The 13,791-nt window shown below is 42.8% G+C and overlaps 1 protein-coding gene across 5 annotated transcripts in view; it reads right to left on the minus strand.

Moving 5' to 3' along the window:
• Nucleotides 1–384: 384 nt before the first annotated feature.
• MARCHF1 (membrane associated ring-CH-type finger 1) overlaps nucleotides 385–13,791 on the minus strand; it is a 1,438,547-nt gene continuing 1,425,140 nt past the window's right edge. For all 5 annotated transcript variants that reach the window (XM_078677015.1, XM_078677016.1, XM_078677013.1 and 2 more), the window contains one exon: nucleotides 385–2,887. In XM_078677015.1, the coding sequence (XP_078533141.1) occupies nucleotides 2,583–2,887 (305 nt within the window). In that variant the 3' untranslated portion in view covers nucleotides 385–2,582. The remainder of the gene's footprint in view (nucleotides 2,888–13,791) is intronic.

Here is a 13,791-nt window from a genome sequence, read left to right on the forward strand (position 1 = left end):
ACCTCGATAGGGGTAGTAAATGCTATATAAACAGAATTAAAATATATTGCAATGAAATAAGTAGAAGAGCTGCACTGATGAACTTATAAGTGACAGATGCTCCCTTGGCAAAATATCATATATGTTGACAGAAAAACATGTTTTCTGGATCTAGTAGGGCACTTCCAATGTTCTCATGAAGTTGGGATTCGCGGCAACTCGTCCAAAATATGTAAAACCAAATTTAGTGGATGTAATTTCAAGAGAAATGTATGTTATTCAGAAGCAATGTAAACATTAATTAACTTCATTATAGCCTAATCCACAATTTCAGGATGTTTACTGCATTTGTCAAAGACAGTCGATTGTCTCCGTCTATATATATATACATATATAAAACAATACTTTGTTCCAATCGTGTAACGACAATGCTTTTATTTTTGGTGGCATAACATAATTCTTTCTTTTTAATTTCACAAAAACATTATTTGGGTCTCTTAACTTCAGTTAAACAAGTAAGATCAGAAAACTGAAAAGTCATCAATAAAAGATGTGTTATTCGTAATATCTCCATACAATAATTTATAAAATTGGCGAACTTGGTTTGCTAATTTGACAGCAACCGCTCATTAATTAGTTCATCGGTCATGATTTTTCTGATATGCACATTTGGTAAAAATGGTCACATTCAGCGTGTGCTTGTTTATTCATTTCCTTTTGTGTGATGCGTCTGCCTTACAGTTGTAGGTATAAAGAGGTGCCTGAATAGGAACAAAAGTGATCCAATGTGTTACCAGCTGCGAAGCATGCGTGCCACTGCACAGACTCCTGATACAGCCATTGTGACTCGCATGAAAGTGGCAAATCACTAACATTTCTTTAAGGTTGATATACCTATTTGACAAACATTATAACAGAATCATGTAAACCTATAATTCCATCGTTACATCAGATCAATAACATGGCGAAAACTCAACGGGAACAAAGAACTGTTCATTGCCAAACCCTAGCCCCTATCATTGCCGCCTCTGACTATGAACAATTCTGATAAAAATCTATACAAACTGGTTTGTGTTGTTTGCAGAAAAGCACCGAGTTAATTTGTTGTGACTACCTTAAATGCCTCCATAGGCAACACCTGGCAGAATCTTTGATAAGTGTGTGCGTTCTGGTTCTCCTGCAATCTGCTTACTGTGGAGATGCAGAAGAATATAACTAGAGTCGATTCATTTTAAGCTCTGCTGCTCTGAACAGCGTACTTAGCTTGCCTGGGGAACACTCTGTCCTGTCCCATTTGAAGAATGATGGATCTTCATATAACCTACAGAAGAAGAACTTGGATGACTCACTATCGAGACAGCTCCCTTTGATTTAATTTTCCAAATCACCACCAGTACAGCTACAATGCACAACATAGCTTCCAGGGCTGACGTTTTACTTGCAAATTCCATCAAGGAAATCCTCGTGGCTTCAAGAATGCGTGTGCTGCATAGAAATGCGCATTGTGCTCTCCCAGTTCCATTATTTCCTCCCCACAAGCCTCGCGTCTGACCAGAAAAGAAACCTCACGCCTGAAGCTGCAAATACTGCCCTGAAATATGAGCTGTTTTCACAGATGGCCTGGTTACTTCACTTACTGTTTTAATTCCCAGAATCCCATTGCAATATAGCCCATATGCTTTTGCAATCTCCTTGCATCAATCCCGCCACTAGCAGATTTAGGAATTTGCCAATGGCTATGGAAGACAATTTGCTCTGGGGCTTCCATGCCACAACTGGCACCTGCTAAAAATATTGTATTGACTGGACATTCCCTTTATTCGGGATATTATCGCTGAAACAAATCTAAAACCCCCTACAACAAGCATTTTTAACATGACTCCCCATTCGAGACTGTTGTTGTACCTTGTTAATGTTTGGGCTTCCCTGGTAGTCGCTGGGAGGACCTCAGCTAAGTCAGACAGCCCTTTCTTGTTATCAACAATCCTCAGTGAAATGTCTTGTACAGCATCACCTCTGTCACATTTGTGTTGCGCTGATCTCAAGAATTGCCTGAATTACATACCAGGGTCGGTCGGAGTATATTGTTTCTCCCTCAACTCTTAGTTGTAACTTTTGATAGAATTACTGGAATGATATGTTAGTGGGAGGCATCTGTGTTTCTATTTCAACCAATGCCCATTGCCATTACCAAAGTATGTCTTGAACTTCCCTTTGGTTTGTTTAATACACATTTTGCAACTAAGATTAAACTTATCATTACTGAGGCTGGATACCTATTCACCCTTATTCATTAATGATCATTTGTTCACAACAAAGTACTATTCGAATTTATCACCCAATACTAGTTCGGTGCCTTCCGCACTGCACATGTTTCATTAGAACTTTCTTGACTAGGCCTCATTAACTATGAACTATTTATCGCATTAGCTCATTTTCGCAGGGAAGCAGATTTGCTTCTCTTTTTTCTCCAGAGGTGTGTCCCTGATCAGGTTAGGATCATTTCAGGATCATCTCCTTTCTGCATAGTGGCTGTGACACGGAATACACATAGTGAACACCTCAGAATGTTCAGTCCAGGGGAGTGGCCTTTGGAAGGCTTGTCAAACAGGCATAATCTCGGGTGCTGCCACATCTGCCCGTGGTGGGTCTGTGGTTGTTCCTGTCTGGGTCACAGGCACTACAACAGCGTCCTTGGTTTCTGTGCTCAGGCTGCTTAAATAGTTCTTTTCCTCCACTTTTTTGGCAGTGTCTGGACAGTTTTGGACAAATATCACTCGATTGTAAGCCTTCAGCCTGCGCCACAGTTGGATGTAAACTTTGCACTGCACATACATGAAGACGAGTCCTCCTGTGAATCCAATCGCCACTACCACCAGCTTTGTCCAGAATGGCCATTCGAGGACACCTGTGAAGGGTAGAAATTTAGAATTAGAGCTGTAGGATTTCCACAAATGCTTCACATCATATTGATTTTGCATACCTGCAACCAAAGTCTCATGCACAATAAATACTCTTATATTCTCTCATACTTTTTTGTACGGGTACAGTCTGACTCCGAGCAATGCCATTGTTCTGGGGTTCAGTCTTCTACCTCTGGCTTTTTCTCCAAAAGTAAGAGGAAATACCAAGGTCCCTGAGTAGCACACGGTTCTCTACTGTTTCTTGGTCATTCTATGGATTGGCTAATCTGAATGTCTGAAACTATCCATCTGTAACCCCTTGCCAGACATTTTGCACATCTACAGGATTGCTCTTGAGCAGAAAATATATGTATTCTTGAATACACACAATCTCTGGCTATTAGCTTATGAGTTTTTTCAGTAACAGCCATAACAATGTGCCATTACCACGCTTTACCTTTACAACATGAGTGCCATTACCATGCATTACCATTACCACGGAGGATTGTGCAACGCATATGCCTTTACTATGCATGCCTTTACAGCGAATTTCATTGTAAAGGCATGAATGGTAAAGGCATATACGTTTGAAATTTAAGTATTAGGTAAGTATTACGCGTTAACAAAAATATATATTTATAATATTAATATATATATATGAGAACGTTTTTTAGGTCTCGCCTGTCGATGCGCATGCGCATCGAGCTTGCGAGACTATTGGGGCTTAAACAGTCTTTAACCAACTTGCAAGGAATCGTGGCGATTCCTTGCAGTGCCCGTGAAATTTAAGCTTAATGCGCATGCGCTTAAAAGCGCGTGCACATGCCCCCAGCCGCCTGCCTGCCCCTGCTGCTTTCACACCCTCTCGCCGTCTGTTCCCCCTGCTGCGTCATCAAAGGCTTTCACGGCCGGCCGGCCGTGCTTTCAGTTTCACTGCCGGCCGGCCGTGTAAAGTGCACTTCAAAGGCCGCTCTCCCTGCTCCGCCCCCTGTAAGTGCTCTTGTTTTACTCTTCAGCACACACTTTTAGAAAGTGCATGCCTCTGCTCTCAATCTCCTTCACCCCTGAAATCCCCGCTCCTCTGGTCTTTTAAACCTCCTCTCCACCGGTTTCCATTCTTTTTTCGAACATTTCTCCCACCCGTCGTCCTTCTCTGTAATCCATCCCGCCCCCTCCAGCTACACGTTCTTTGTTTCCCAGCCTCTTGTTTATTTTTTGATGATTTCGCTCAACCTCACGTTTCCCACCTTCCGTCATCCCGTTGCTTGAGGTCATGAAAAGGACGCTGCAGGATTGCACAGCCTCGCTCGAGTTGCCCACCCCCTCCCTCTCCCCTTCCGTGACTCGTATATAACAACTGAGAACAGCACATTAATTAACAACTGGTCACAGTTGCTAATCACGCTCAATACCCAATAACGTCTGATCACTCGTACTTGGCACTAAGCTTTATGCGATTTTTTGACACAATTTATTTTGTGTTGTTAGCTCTTAGCGCCCTCGCCTTTTTCAAAACGCTCGGGGTATTCACCATCTTCTGATGTTTGGAGTCACCGGAATACATCCTACAAAAGGAGGCCAGAAAGGCTGGGACTCCTGAGACAATTAAAGCTAGAGGCATTGGATGGCGAGCCGCAAAACAACCGGAAGACAATCGCAAATCCACACAGTGAACCCAATACTTGCACGGTCACATCTAGAAAGGTAAAACTCTCCTCTCGCCTGCCGTGGGATGCATACGTGTGACCTCGGCATAATTAGCCTTTGAAAACTTTGGGGATTACAAACGCTTGCGGGTCACCCCTTCCAGCTGAGCTAACAGACTGATGCGAAGCAGATGGACAGCACACAGAAGGTGGCGCTGGCCTCTCTAATTAACAAGCACTGGCGTTGCCAATAGGTCTCGTTTTTTTTTTTCCCGCTATTCTTTCCAGTGTTTTCGAGTCTTCTCCTCTACCATTTCCTCCCTTCTTTTTTCTGCAGTCCATCTGTGGCTCCTCTTAATCTCGTCCATCTCCCCTTCCTTTCCCTTGCCTTCAATCCCTTCATGCCCTCTCTCCTTTTCCCACCACTTTGCCTCCCCTCCCTTCTTCTTCTCTCCTCTCTCCTCCCTTCTCGCCTCCTTTTACAGCCCTGCTGTTCAGCTTGCTTCCTTCCGTACCCATGCAGTTTCCTTCTTTTCCCATGGCTCACTGCAGCGTTTCATTCGCACTTTTCGGCATCAATTCCTCTGTTCACTCTATTTGCTATGTTTCTTTGTTCCACTGCCCCCACCTTCCTTCCAACACACTGTGGCCCTGTGCAGTTTGTCGCTGGCATTCTTTAGTGAAATGTAGTGCACATTGCCCCTATAATTTCATCTTGTGTGTATAGCGTCTTCCCTGCTCTTATTAAGTCGTTCATGTTCTTGCTTTTCCTCTGCAGCCTCTTCTCGTTTATGTTTCTATATTATACCGAGGCACATCTCTTTACCAGGCACATGCACTTTTGTCACTTAGGGAGTATGCAGTACCGAGCACGGCGTTTCCATTGCGTATGTTTGCTTGTTTGTTGCTGGGTTATAACTGCGTGTTAAAGAGCCAGAAACACGGGTGAGTGCACATGAGATTTGTGTGCGTCAGTGTTGCCGGCGAATGTAGAAGTGGCCATTAAAAGTAGAGACAAAGGAGCATCGGTGTGTGAGGGCTTACCTGCAATGTGTGTGTCTGTGTAGATTGCTTCTAAATGTACAATGTATGCGAGCCTGTGTATGACTGTCTACGTCTATAAAATGTGTATTTCTTTGTATTCTATATGTGTGCTTGCATAGAGGAGCATGTTTTTTCTGTACCCCACTGCACGTTGCTTGTGCACGAGTCTTTGTGTATGTAAACGCTCGTGCGTGTTTGCTTGTGCAATAAATGTGTACAATGATGTGTGTATCACGTTCTATGGAATGTATGTGCTGAGCGAATGTTGTGCTTGTGCCTTTGTGCATGCCTGTGTGTTTGTGTAGATTGTGTGCGCCTTTGTACTTGGTATATAGCTCCGTAGTAGTGCTACTATGTGTAAAGTATGACTGTTACTTTGAGCTGTGCGTTTGTGCATGTATACAAAAGCTTCTCGAACGCTTTTGCATGGTGCGAATTTTTTTTATTTTTATATAGGAATGACTGTGTTTATAGATAAGTATGTGTGTTTGTATTCTGTGCTTGGCTACGAACTCTGTTGTTTTGTGTGCCCTTCAGCGTATGTATGTCTTTTTTGCGAGTACGCCTGTGTGCATTTGTGTAATGTATGTGCCTTTGTGTGGTGTATGACTGCTCCCGTTTTTTTGTATGTGTATGAGATGTGGGCTTTACCCACGTAACGCCACTCACACACGCAATGCCAATCACACACGTAACGCCACTCACACACGCAACGCCACTCACACACGCAACGCCACTCACACATGCAACGCAACTCACACACGCAACGCCACTCACACACGCAACGCCACTCACACACGCAACGCCACTCACCCATGCAACGCCACTCACCCATGCAACGCCACTCACCCATGCAACGCCACTCACCCACGCAACGCCACTCACCCACGCAACGCCACTCACCCACGCAACGCCACTCACCCACGCAACGCCACTCACCCACGCAACGCCACTCACCCACGCAATGCCACTCACCCACGCAACGCCACTCACCCACGCAACGCCACTCATCCACGCAACGCCACTCATCCACGCAACGCCACTCATCCATTTGCAAAACGAAAAATGTAAAACTCTTCTATTGCGAGACCTATTGCATTTTCAATGCTTGTTTTAAATGGTTTAGGATGGGCATCTTTCGGCTTTAGACTGGATATGGGTTGCATTTTAAAAGTACAACTATAACTTGCGCCCCTTCAATGCACTGCTTAGGACCTCACATATAGCATCACTTATGACATGGTCCGTGACAACACTGACACCATCCAGTGAGTGTAAGTATTTTGTAAGAGCTTATGATTGTTAAACGTATATACTAATGTACTATTAAACTTAAAAGTAGTATACTAGATGTACTACTAATGAGTGATAATACTTTTAATATATATTGTGTGTATGGGTGTGTGAGTGGTTGTATAAGTGGTTGTGTAAGCAGCTGTGTGGGTAAGTGAGCTACTGTGTGAGTGGCTGTATTGGTAAGTGAGTAGGTGTGCCAGTGGGTATATGGGTGAGTGAGTGACAGTGTAAGTGGCTCTATCAGTGTGAAAGTGGGTGTGTACTGACTATGGGTGAGTGTGTGGATGTCTGAATGTATGAGTAACTGACTGGGTGTGTAAGTGGCTGCACGGGTGAGTGAGTGGCTGTTTCAGTATGTGTTTCATTTATTGACTTTGTATGTGAGTGACTGTATTGAACAGTGAGCGTCTGTGTGAATGACTGTATGGGTGAGTACAGGAATATATGAGTGCTTGTATGGATGTGTCAATAGGTATTTAAGTGGTTGTGTGAGTGAGTGTGTGTGTTTTTATGGGTGAGGTAATGTCTGTGATGAGGGGCTGATTAATCGCATGAGTGGATGTGCGACTGTAGGTAAAAAAGTGGGTCTGTGACTAGCTCTATAGGGGAGTGTGTGGTTATGTGGCTGGCTGTATAGGTGAGTAACTGGTTGTATGAGTGGCTGTAGTGGTGAGTGCATGGTTGTCTGAGTGGTTGTACGAGTGAGTGAGTAGGTGTGTGAGAGGCTCTATGGAGCAGTGAGTGGGTGTGTGAGTACTGGTATAGGTCGTGGCATAGGTATGTCAGTTGTATGGATGTGTGAGTGAGTGGACAAGAGGTTGTAAAGGGGTGTGAATAGGTGTGTGAGTGGTTCTATGGGTGATGTAATCAATGATGTCATCAGTGATGTCACTGACCATGTCAATAGTGATGTAATATGTGAAGTCATAAGCAGTGCATTGCAGGGGCGTAAGTTATAGTTAGCTCAGGCAACTATAACTGCAGAATTTCACTGGTTTTGTGCAAGTAAATCTAACACTAACTATAATGTCCATGTAACCTTTGTTTTTCTCAGTGATTTTCTAACGTTTTTTAAGTGCTAATTCCTAACTATAACTTACCTGTAATCTTTGGTGCATTCAGTGAATTTTAATAGTTTTTTTAACTAGTAATCGCATTAGCAGAGTTGTAAAGGAAGACGGCTGGACCTCGAACCAAATCTAATTCATAACTAGAATTATAACAGTAACCTTTGATTTTCAGTGAATTTCTAAGGTTGTTCAAATAATTTTTCCCAACTATAACGTCCATGTAACCTATGATATTTTTTTTAATCTTTAAGGTTTTTAAATTGTATTTTCTATCTAAAATGGCTCTATAAGGGGTATTTTTATAAGCTTGTAGTTTCTTGAGTGGATAAATATTGTTTTTTACAGTTTTTATATTCGCGAGGACATCAACAGGGTGTTTCAAAGTAAAAGGTTTTTGTTTTAGCTTTTTGGGATCTTTGCGACGATGTCGTGATCAATCCGGACATGTCAGGAAAGTGGAAACCAAAAGCAGACATTCAATGACCACCCACACATCCAAAAATATGTAAAAAAAATCACTGTATGCATACTTCTTTCAAAGCATGTTTAAACTCATATTTTTGTACTAAATTTCTTTAAAAATACATCTATAAGACCTATTTTTCATTTTCGCGGTTATTCGGGACGGTGCAGCGACGTCATTAACTGCAACAATCACGCCATTTCCATAAAGTGAAAACACATATAAATGCACACATATTACTTTATTTTACACAATAGGAGTTTATTACTGTACACTTCAAACTCATGTTTTTCTAGTGTATCTCTAGAACAGCCATCTCTAAAACACTACTTTCTAGTTTTGCGGTGAGGCCGGAGCTCGCGATTACGCCGGCGATCGGGATCCCTTCGGTAATGTCGCAAAAGCAGAAAGCAAAAGCAGGAATTTAATAGCCACCACCACATTAAAAAATTATAACTATATAATTCATTCTAACAATACTGTATATCTAACCCTATAAGAACATTTATCAAAATCTCTAAATCAATGCGTACTAATGATTCACTGATAAACTTTTTTTATATTTTCGAAAGGTCGACATGTTTCAGCATATGTGGCTTCTGAATTTATGCCACTGCTTTCTTCAGGACAAGTATGTTTGCAACTGCATAATATAAATAAAACTATATCACCTGTTGGATCCAGGTCATACTAGATATCCTCCGTAGAAACATGTCGACCTTTCCTGCAAACAGATATTTTGTTAAATCTGTTGTTTTTTCACTTTGTTTTTAACATTGGAGGAATTGAGAGAGACCATTAAAATAATTTCCTTTTCTACTCACTTCCATCCAATTTTATATACCTCACCTATTCACTTCCACTTTTCACTTTTGCACTGCAAATCAGTTACCCTTTTAGACACTTTTTGGTATCACCCATTCACGCGCAATTATCAATGGTGAAGCATCTGTCACAACAACATCTAGTGACAGATAGCATTCTCTCCTGGGTATAAGGAGAACCCATATGATGACAAAAGGGCAGTACCGAGCGGGAACTGATGGGTATTTCTCCTAACCCTTGGGATGTAGTGCTTTCTTTCACACATCCACACATATAGTTTTGTTTACCTGTTTGTAACACTTTAGTGGTGTCTTGGACTTTTTACACGTTTGACTCGCTCCTTTGACCCTCAGACATTCTTTGTTAAATTATGTATTGCCGGGGCATGTGTTTGCTAGTTGGTCATTAATCTCGCCCTTAGACCCCCTTTCTAACTTTGTTTTTTTTTTTGTATTCCATTCACACTCAAACTGAAGCTCAATAGGGCCCATTGGTGGTGCAGAAATGTAGTATGTGAAGAATATCACTGCCCACCTTGCCACATCTCCAATAGTTTAAATCAGGCTCATGTGAGTCTGTTGTAACCTTTGATTGGACTAATGCAGTTCATGTAAGACTGTATTCAAGTTGTACCTCCAGCAGTCCCTTGCCATGGAACAGTGAGATGTCACACCATTCTACGTCCCCTTATAGAATTTTCCTTCCATTTGAGACTGACAGTCGCCAGGGTTAAAAGCATCTGCAAATTTGCATTGTAATCCGGAGACTTGACCTCTACATTGACCCCATTTTTTAAAAATAGTTTGGACTGTGGGAAACAGAAAGATAGTTGGGAGCAATTCTAGATTGCTCTCACTGTGTTGCATGAGGTTTTGAAGGTTTGAGCCCCAGCAAGACCGCACTTCAAATTAATTTCCTAATCGAAGAGACAATTTCAGACATGTTAGTGTTTAGAATACATAGGAGCGACTTTGCAAAAAAACACAGTTAAATCTCTGTGCTCTGGTCATCTTCATAGCTTGGGCCCTACTCCAGAAGGATAAGATTTGACCATTTTGAGAAGTCTAGTACTGTTTTTGACAATAGATTATCTATAGTGACACCCCATGTTGTTTAGGTTGGTTTTTATAAGGATTAACACATTTTGGAGGTTAGATGGTAGCCATCGGAAAGTATGAGTGCCCAGCATAGATTTGGTCATGAGCATGGGCTTCAGGAATGCTTCATATATAATCCAGTTAATACAGTACCATGAATTTTTTTTCCAGCTAATGACATGACAGAAATGGAATTGGGTGGTCCTGAAAGCATGAATAAGATTTTGAAATCGCACAACAAGGTATTCTGAGGCATATCTTGAGTGGCAGTATGCGCCACTGAAGGGGAGTGGTGTATTCTAGTCGACAATAGTTGAAGAGACAAATTAATAGTAAATGGGACAATGGACAGCCCTGAATTACATCAGTTAGAAACCTACTGCAAGCAAAAGGGAGTGGCGTATTCTAGTCGCCAATAGTTCAAGAGCCAAATTAAATAGTATGTGGAACAGTGGACAGCCCTGATGAGTAACCTACCGTCTAAAAATTACATCAGTTAGAAACCTGCTGCAAGAAAACCGCTCCAAGGGGTTCATGCATATACAACACATTTTTCTTGTTAAATCCTCCCCAGACTAGAACTCTCTTAGGAACTAAAAAGATATATCCACTATAGCAACTTAAATGCCTTTTTGGTATTGAGAGAGAGATGATCACCCTATCGCCACAGCCACTCATATCCAGACAGAGGAGATGTAAGGGCATTTCTTGGTGTACAACCTTTACAACGCAACTTTTACAATGTAGTGCCTTTACAACGCGGTATTTACAACGCAAACCATTACAACGCATTGCGCTGAGGGGCGCTCTAGGATAGGGAATAGATTTAATTTACTATCCAACAACTTCCCTACTATCCACGGGGACTGGAGTTGGAATAGTAAATTAAACTATTCACTATCCAGCACCCCAAAGCGCTATGCATTGTAAAGGCATGCGTAAATACCGCGTTGTAAAGGCCTGCGTGGTAAAAGCATGCGTTGTAATGTCATACATCCGCATTTCTTATTATTCCCCAACAATATACCAGCTCAAATTCCACTTGGTTGGGGTGTTTAAGGAAGGGAATAAGCTGTAAGCAGGCTGAGCCTGTCGATAAGGAGTCTTTCCAGAATTTGAATGTCAGAGTTTACCAAAGAAAGGGGTCTAGAGGTGGCATACTAGAGGGTGTCTTTACTGGGCTACGGTATCAGTGAAATAATTTGTGGATTGGATTACCCGCATAAATAACCTGAGCTTTCTGCGTCCTGGAACAACATACACAACAATTGCGAGACTGGGTTTATTCAGCTTTGTTAGATTTGTCAGCATTAGGGTGGTCTTTCCCCCAACTTTTTGCCTTTCTCCTCCATTTTTTCGGACCTTGCGTTTGCTGGCATTACGACTTTCCACACTTTACCACTGTTAACCAGAGCTAAAGTAAATATACTCACTCCTTAGGACATGGCAGTATTGACTTATACCCAATTGGAATATTTAATTTACCTATAAGCCCTTAGTAAAATGCCCTATATCTGCCCATGGCCTGTAAATTAGATGCTGCTAGTCGGCCTGCGATACAAAAGGTGATGATGGACGGAGCGTTTGAGCAAATCAAACACTCACCCCCAGTCAACTTATCTGGGCTTAATACATCACCAATTTTTTGCTCACTCCGCCACCCCAGTTCAGACATGCCCCTATGCAAATCAGTCTGACCCTGTGCCTCATGGGAACAGTCCAGCCCGAACTGCCAAGCCATGTCTTCCCTGGCCCAGAAACAAGCATCCTGGGACCGGTTTCGGATTCATAGCCCTCATCAGCCAGGCTATCTTGAATCCAGTGGCAAAGTGAGCAAGGGACTCACGTCTGAGCATAACCTGCCAACTTAGGGCGAACAAAGCGATACAAAAGGGAATGATGGACGGAGCGTTTGAGCAAATCAAACACTCACCCCCAGTCAACTGATCTGGGTTTAATCCATCACCATTCTTTAGCTCACTTCGCCACGCCAGTTTAGACATGGCCATATGCAAATCAGTCTGACCCTGTGCCTCATGGGAACAGTCCAGCCCAAACTGCCAAGCCATCATCCCCTTTTGTATCGCTTGTCGGTCTGCAGCAGTGATTGTGCCACCCACATAAGTAGCCCTTTTAACATGTCTCAGGCGTGCCATTGCAGAGCCCGTGTGTGCAGTTTTAAACTGCCATTTCGACCTGGCAAAATAAACCTGTTACGAGGGCCAAACCACCCTTTTTAATACGTACAAGTCATCCCTAAGATAAGCCGTGGACAGCCCCAAAGGCAGGATGCAGTGTATTTAAAAAGATGGACATGTATGTTTGAGTGTTACTTTTCCTGGTAGTGAAAAACTCCTAAATTCTTTTAGGGTCACTGAGAGACAGGCCTCTCCTATAAAATAACACTGGAGTTGCCTTGTTACATTTTAATAAATGACTGGTTCATGTTTGGTGTTTCAGGTATCCTAATTTAAAATCCTAACTTTGGTGAAGTTGTATTCAGAATTACAATTTTGAAAATTACACTTTTGGAAAGTTGGCATTTTCTTGCCTTAGCCCTTTGGTGCATGCAGTCTGTCTCTAGTCACATAACTTGATGTAGTTGGGGCTTGGGCCTTGAGTATTCCTCCTATCCTGCCTCAAACAATTTGAGCTTAGATATGACTGGATGGGCCATCACTGGCAGGATGGGAGCAAGGAGCTAGTCTCAGCCTCACACCTGAATAGGCTGTGTTCTGTCTCCACACAAACGGCATAACAACCCTATATTGCAACTTCAGCCAGTTGGAGCCAGGTCAGGGGTGATAGGGAATTCCGTGCACTTCAAAGATCCAGTCTAGAAGCTTCTCCCACCTTCCAGAACCAGGGCACCATTTTATAAAACAAGGAACTCATACACCACCACTTTAATACAGGAGGATACTCTGATAAGAAGGACTGCTTCAAGGACTGCCACTCTGCTGCACTGCTACTTTTAGAGAGCTGCTGTCTTGCTGTGCTGACCTGCTTTCTGCTGCCTCCTCACCCGGGGAAGAAGAACTGGACATGCGACTCCATCTCAAATCCAGGACTCTAGAGTGACTCAGGCTCCCAACAGCTCCTGAACCTGCAAGTTTATGTCCCCCAAGTATTGCCGCTCAGGTCCTAGACCCTTGGTGTGACTCTTGAGCTCCTAAATGCAAGCTCTTGGGCTCTTTGTAACAGGGAATGGGCCAGTTCACACCTGAACCATGGCCCTCGCATGTACAATCAGCATGAGCCACAACAAGATTGACTTTTCACACAGCAAGCATTAATCACCCGGGGGTAACATCAATGCAAAGCATGGCCTGCTCCTTGTTTCATGCTGACCACCGCCGTGAACCTCTCCTTGCTCCCAGCAATCCTTTTCCATGTGAACAGGACTCTTGGTACAAAACCTGAGAAGGGAAACCTTCAGTGGGACTAGTTTCGACCTGTGTCTGACCC

Source organism: Lissotriton helveticus, chromosome 2_1 (assembly GCF_964261635.1).
Source record: "Lissotriton helveticus chromosome 2_1, aLisHel1.1, whole genome shotgun sequence".
NCBI lineage: Eukaryota > Metazoa > Chordata > Amphibia > Caudata > Salamandridae > Lissotriton > Lissotriton helveticus.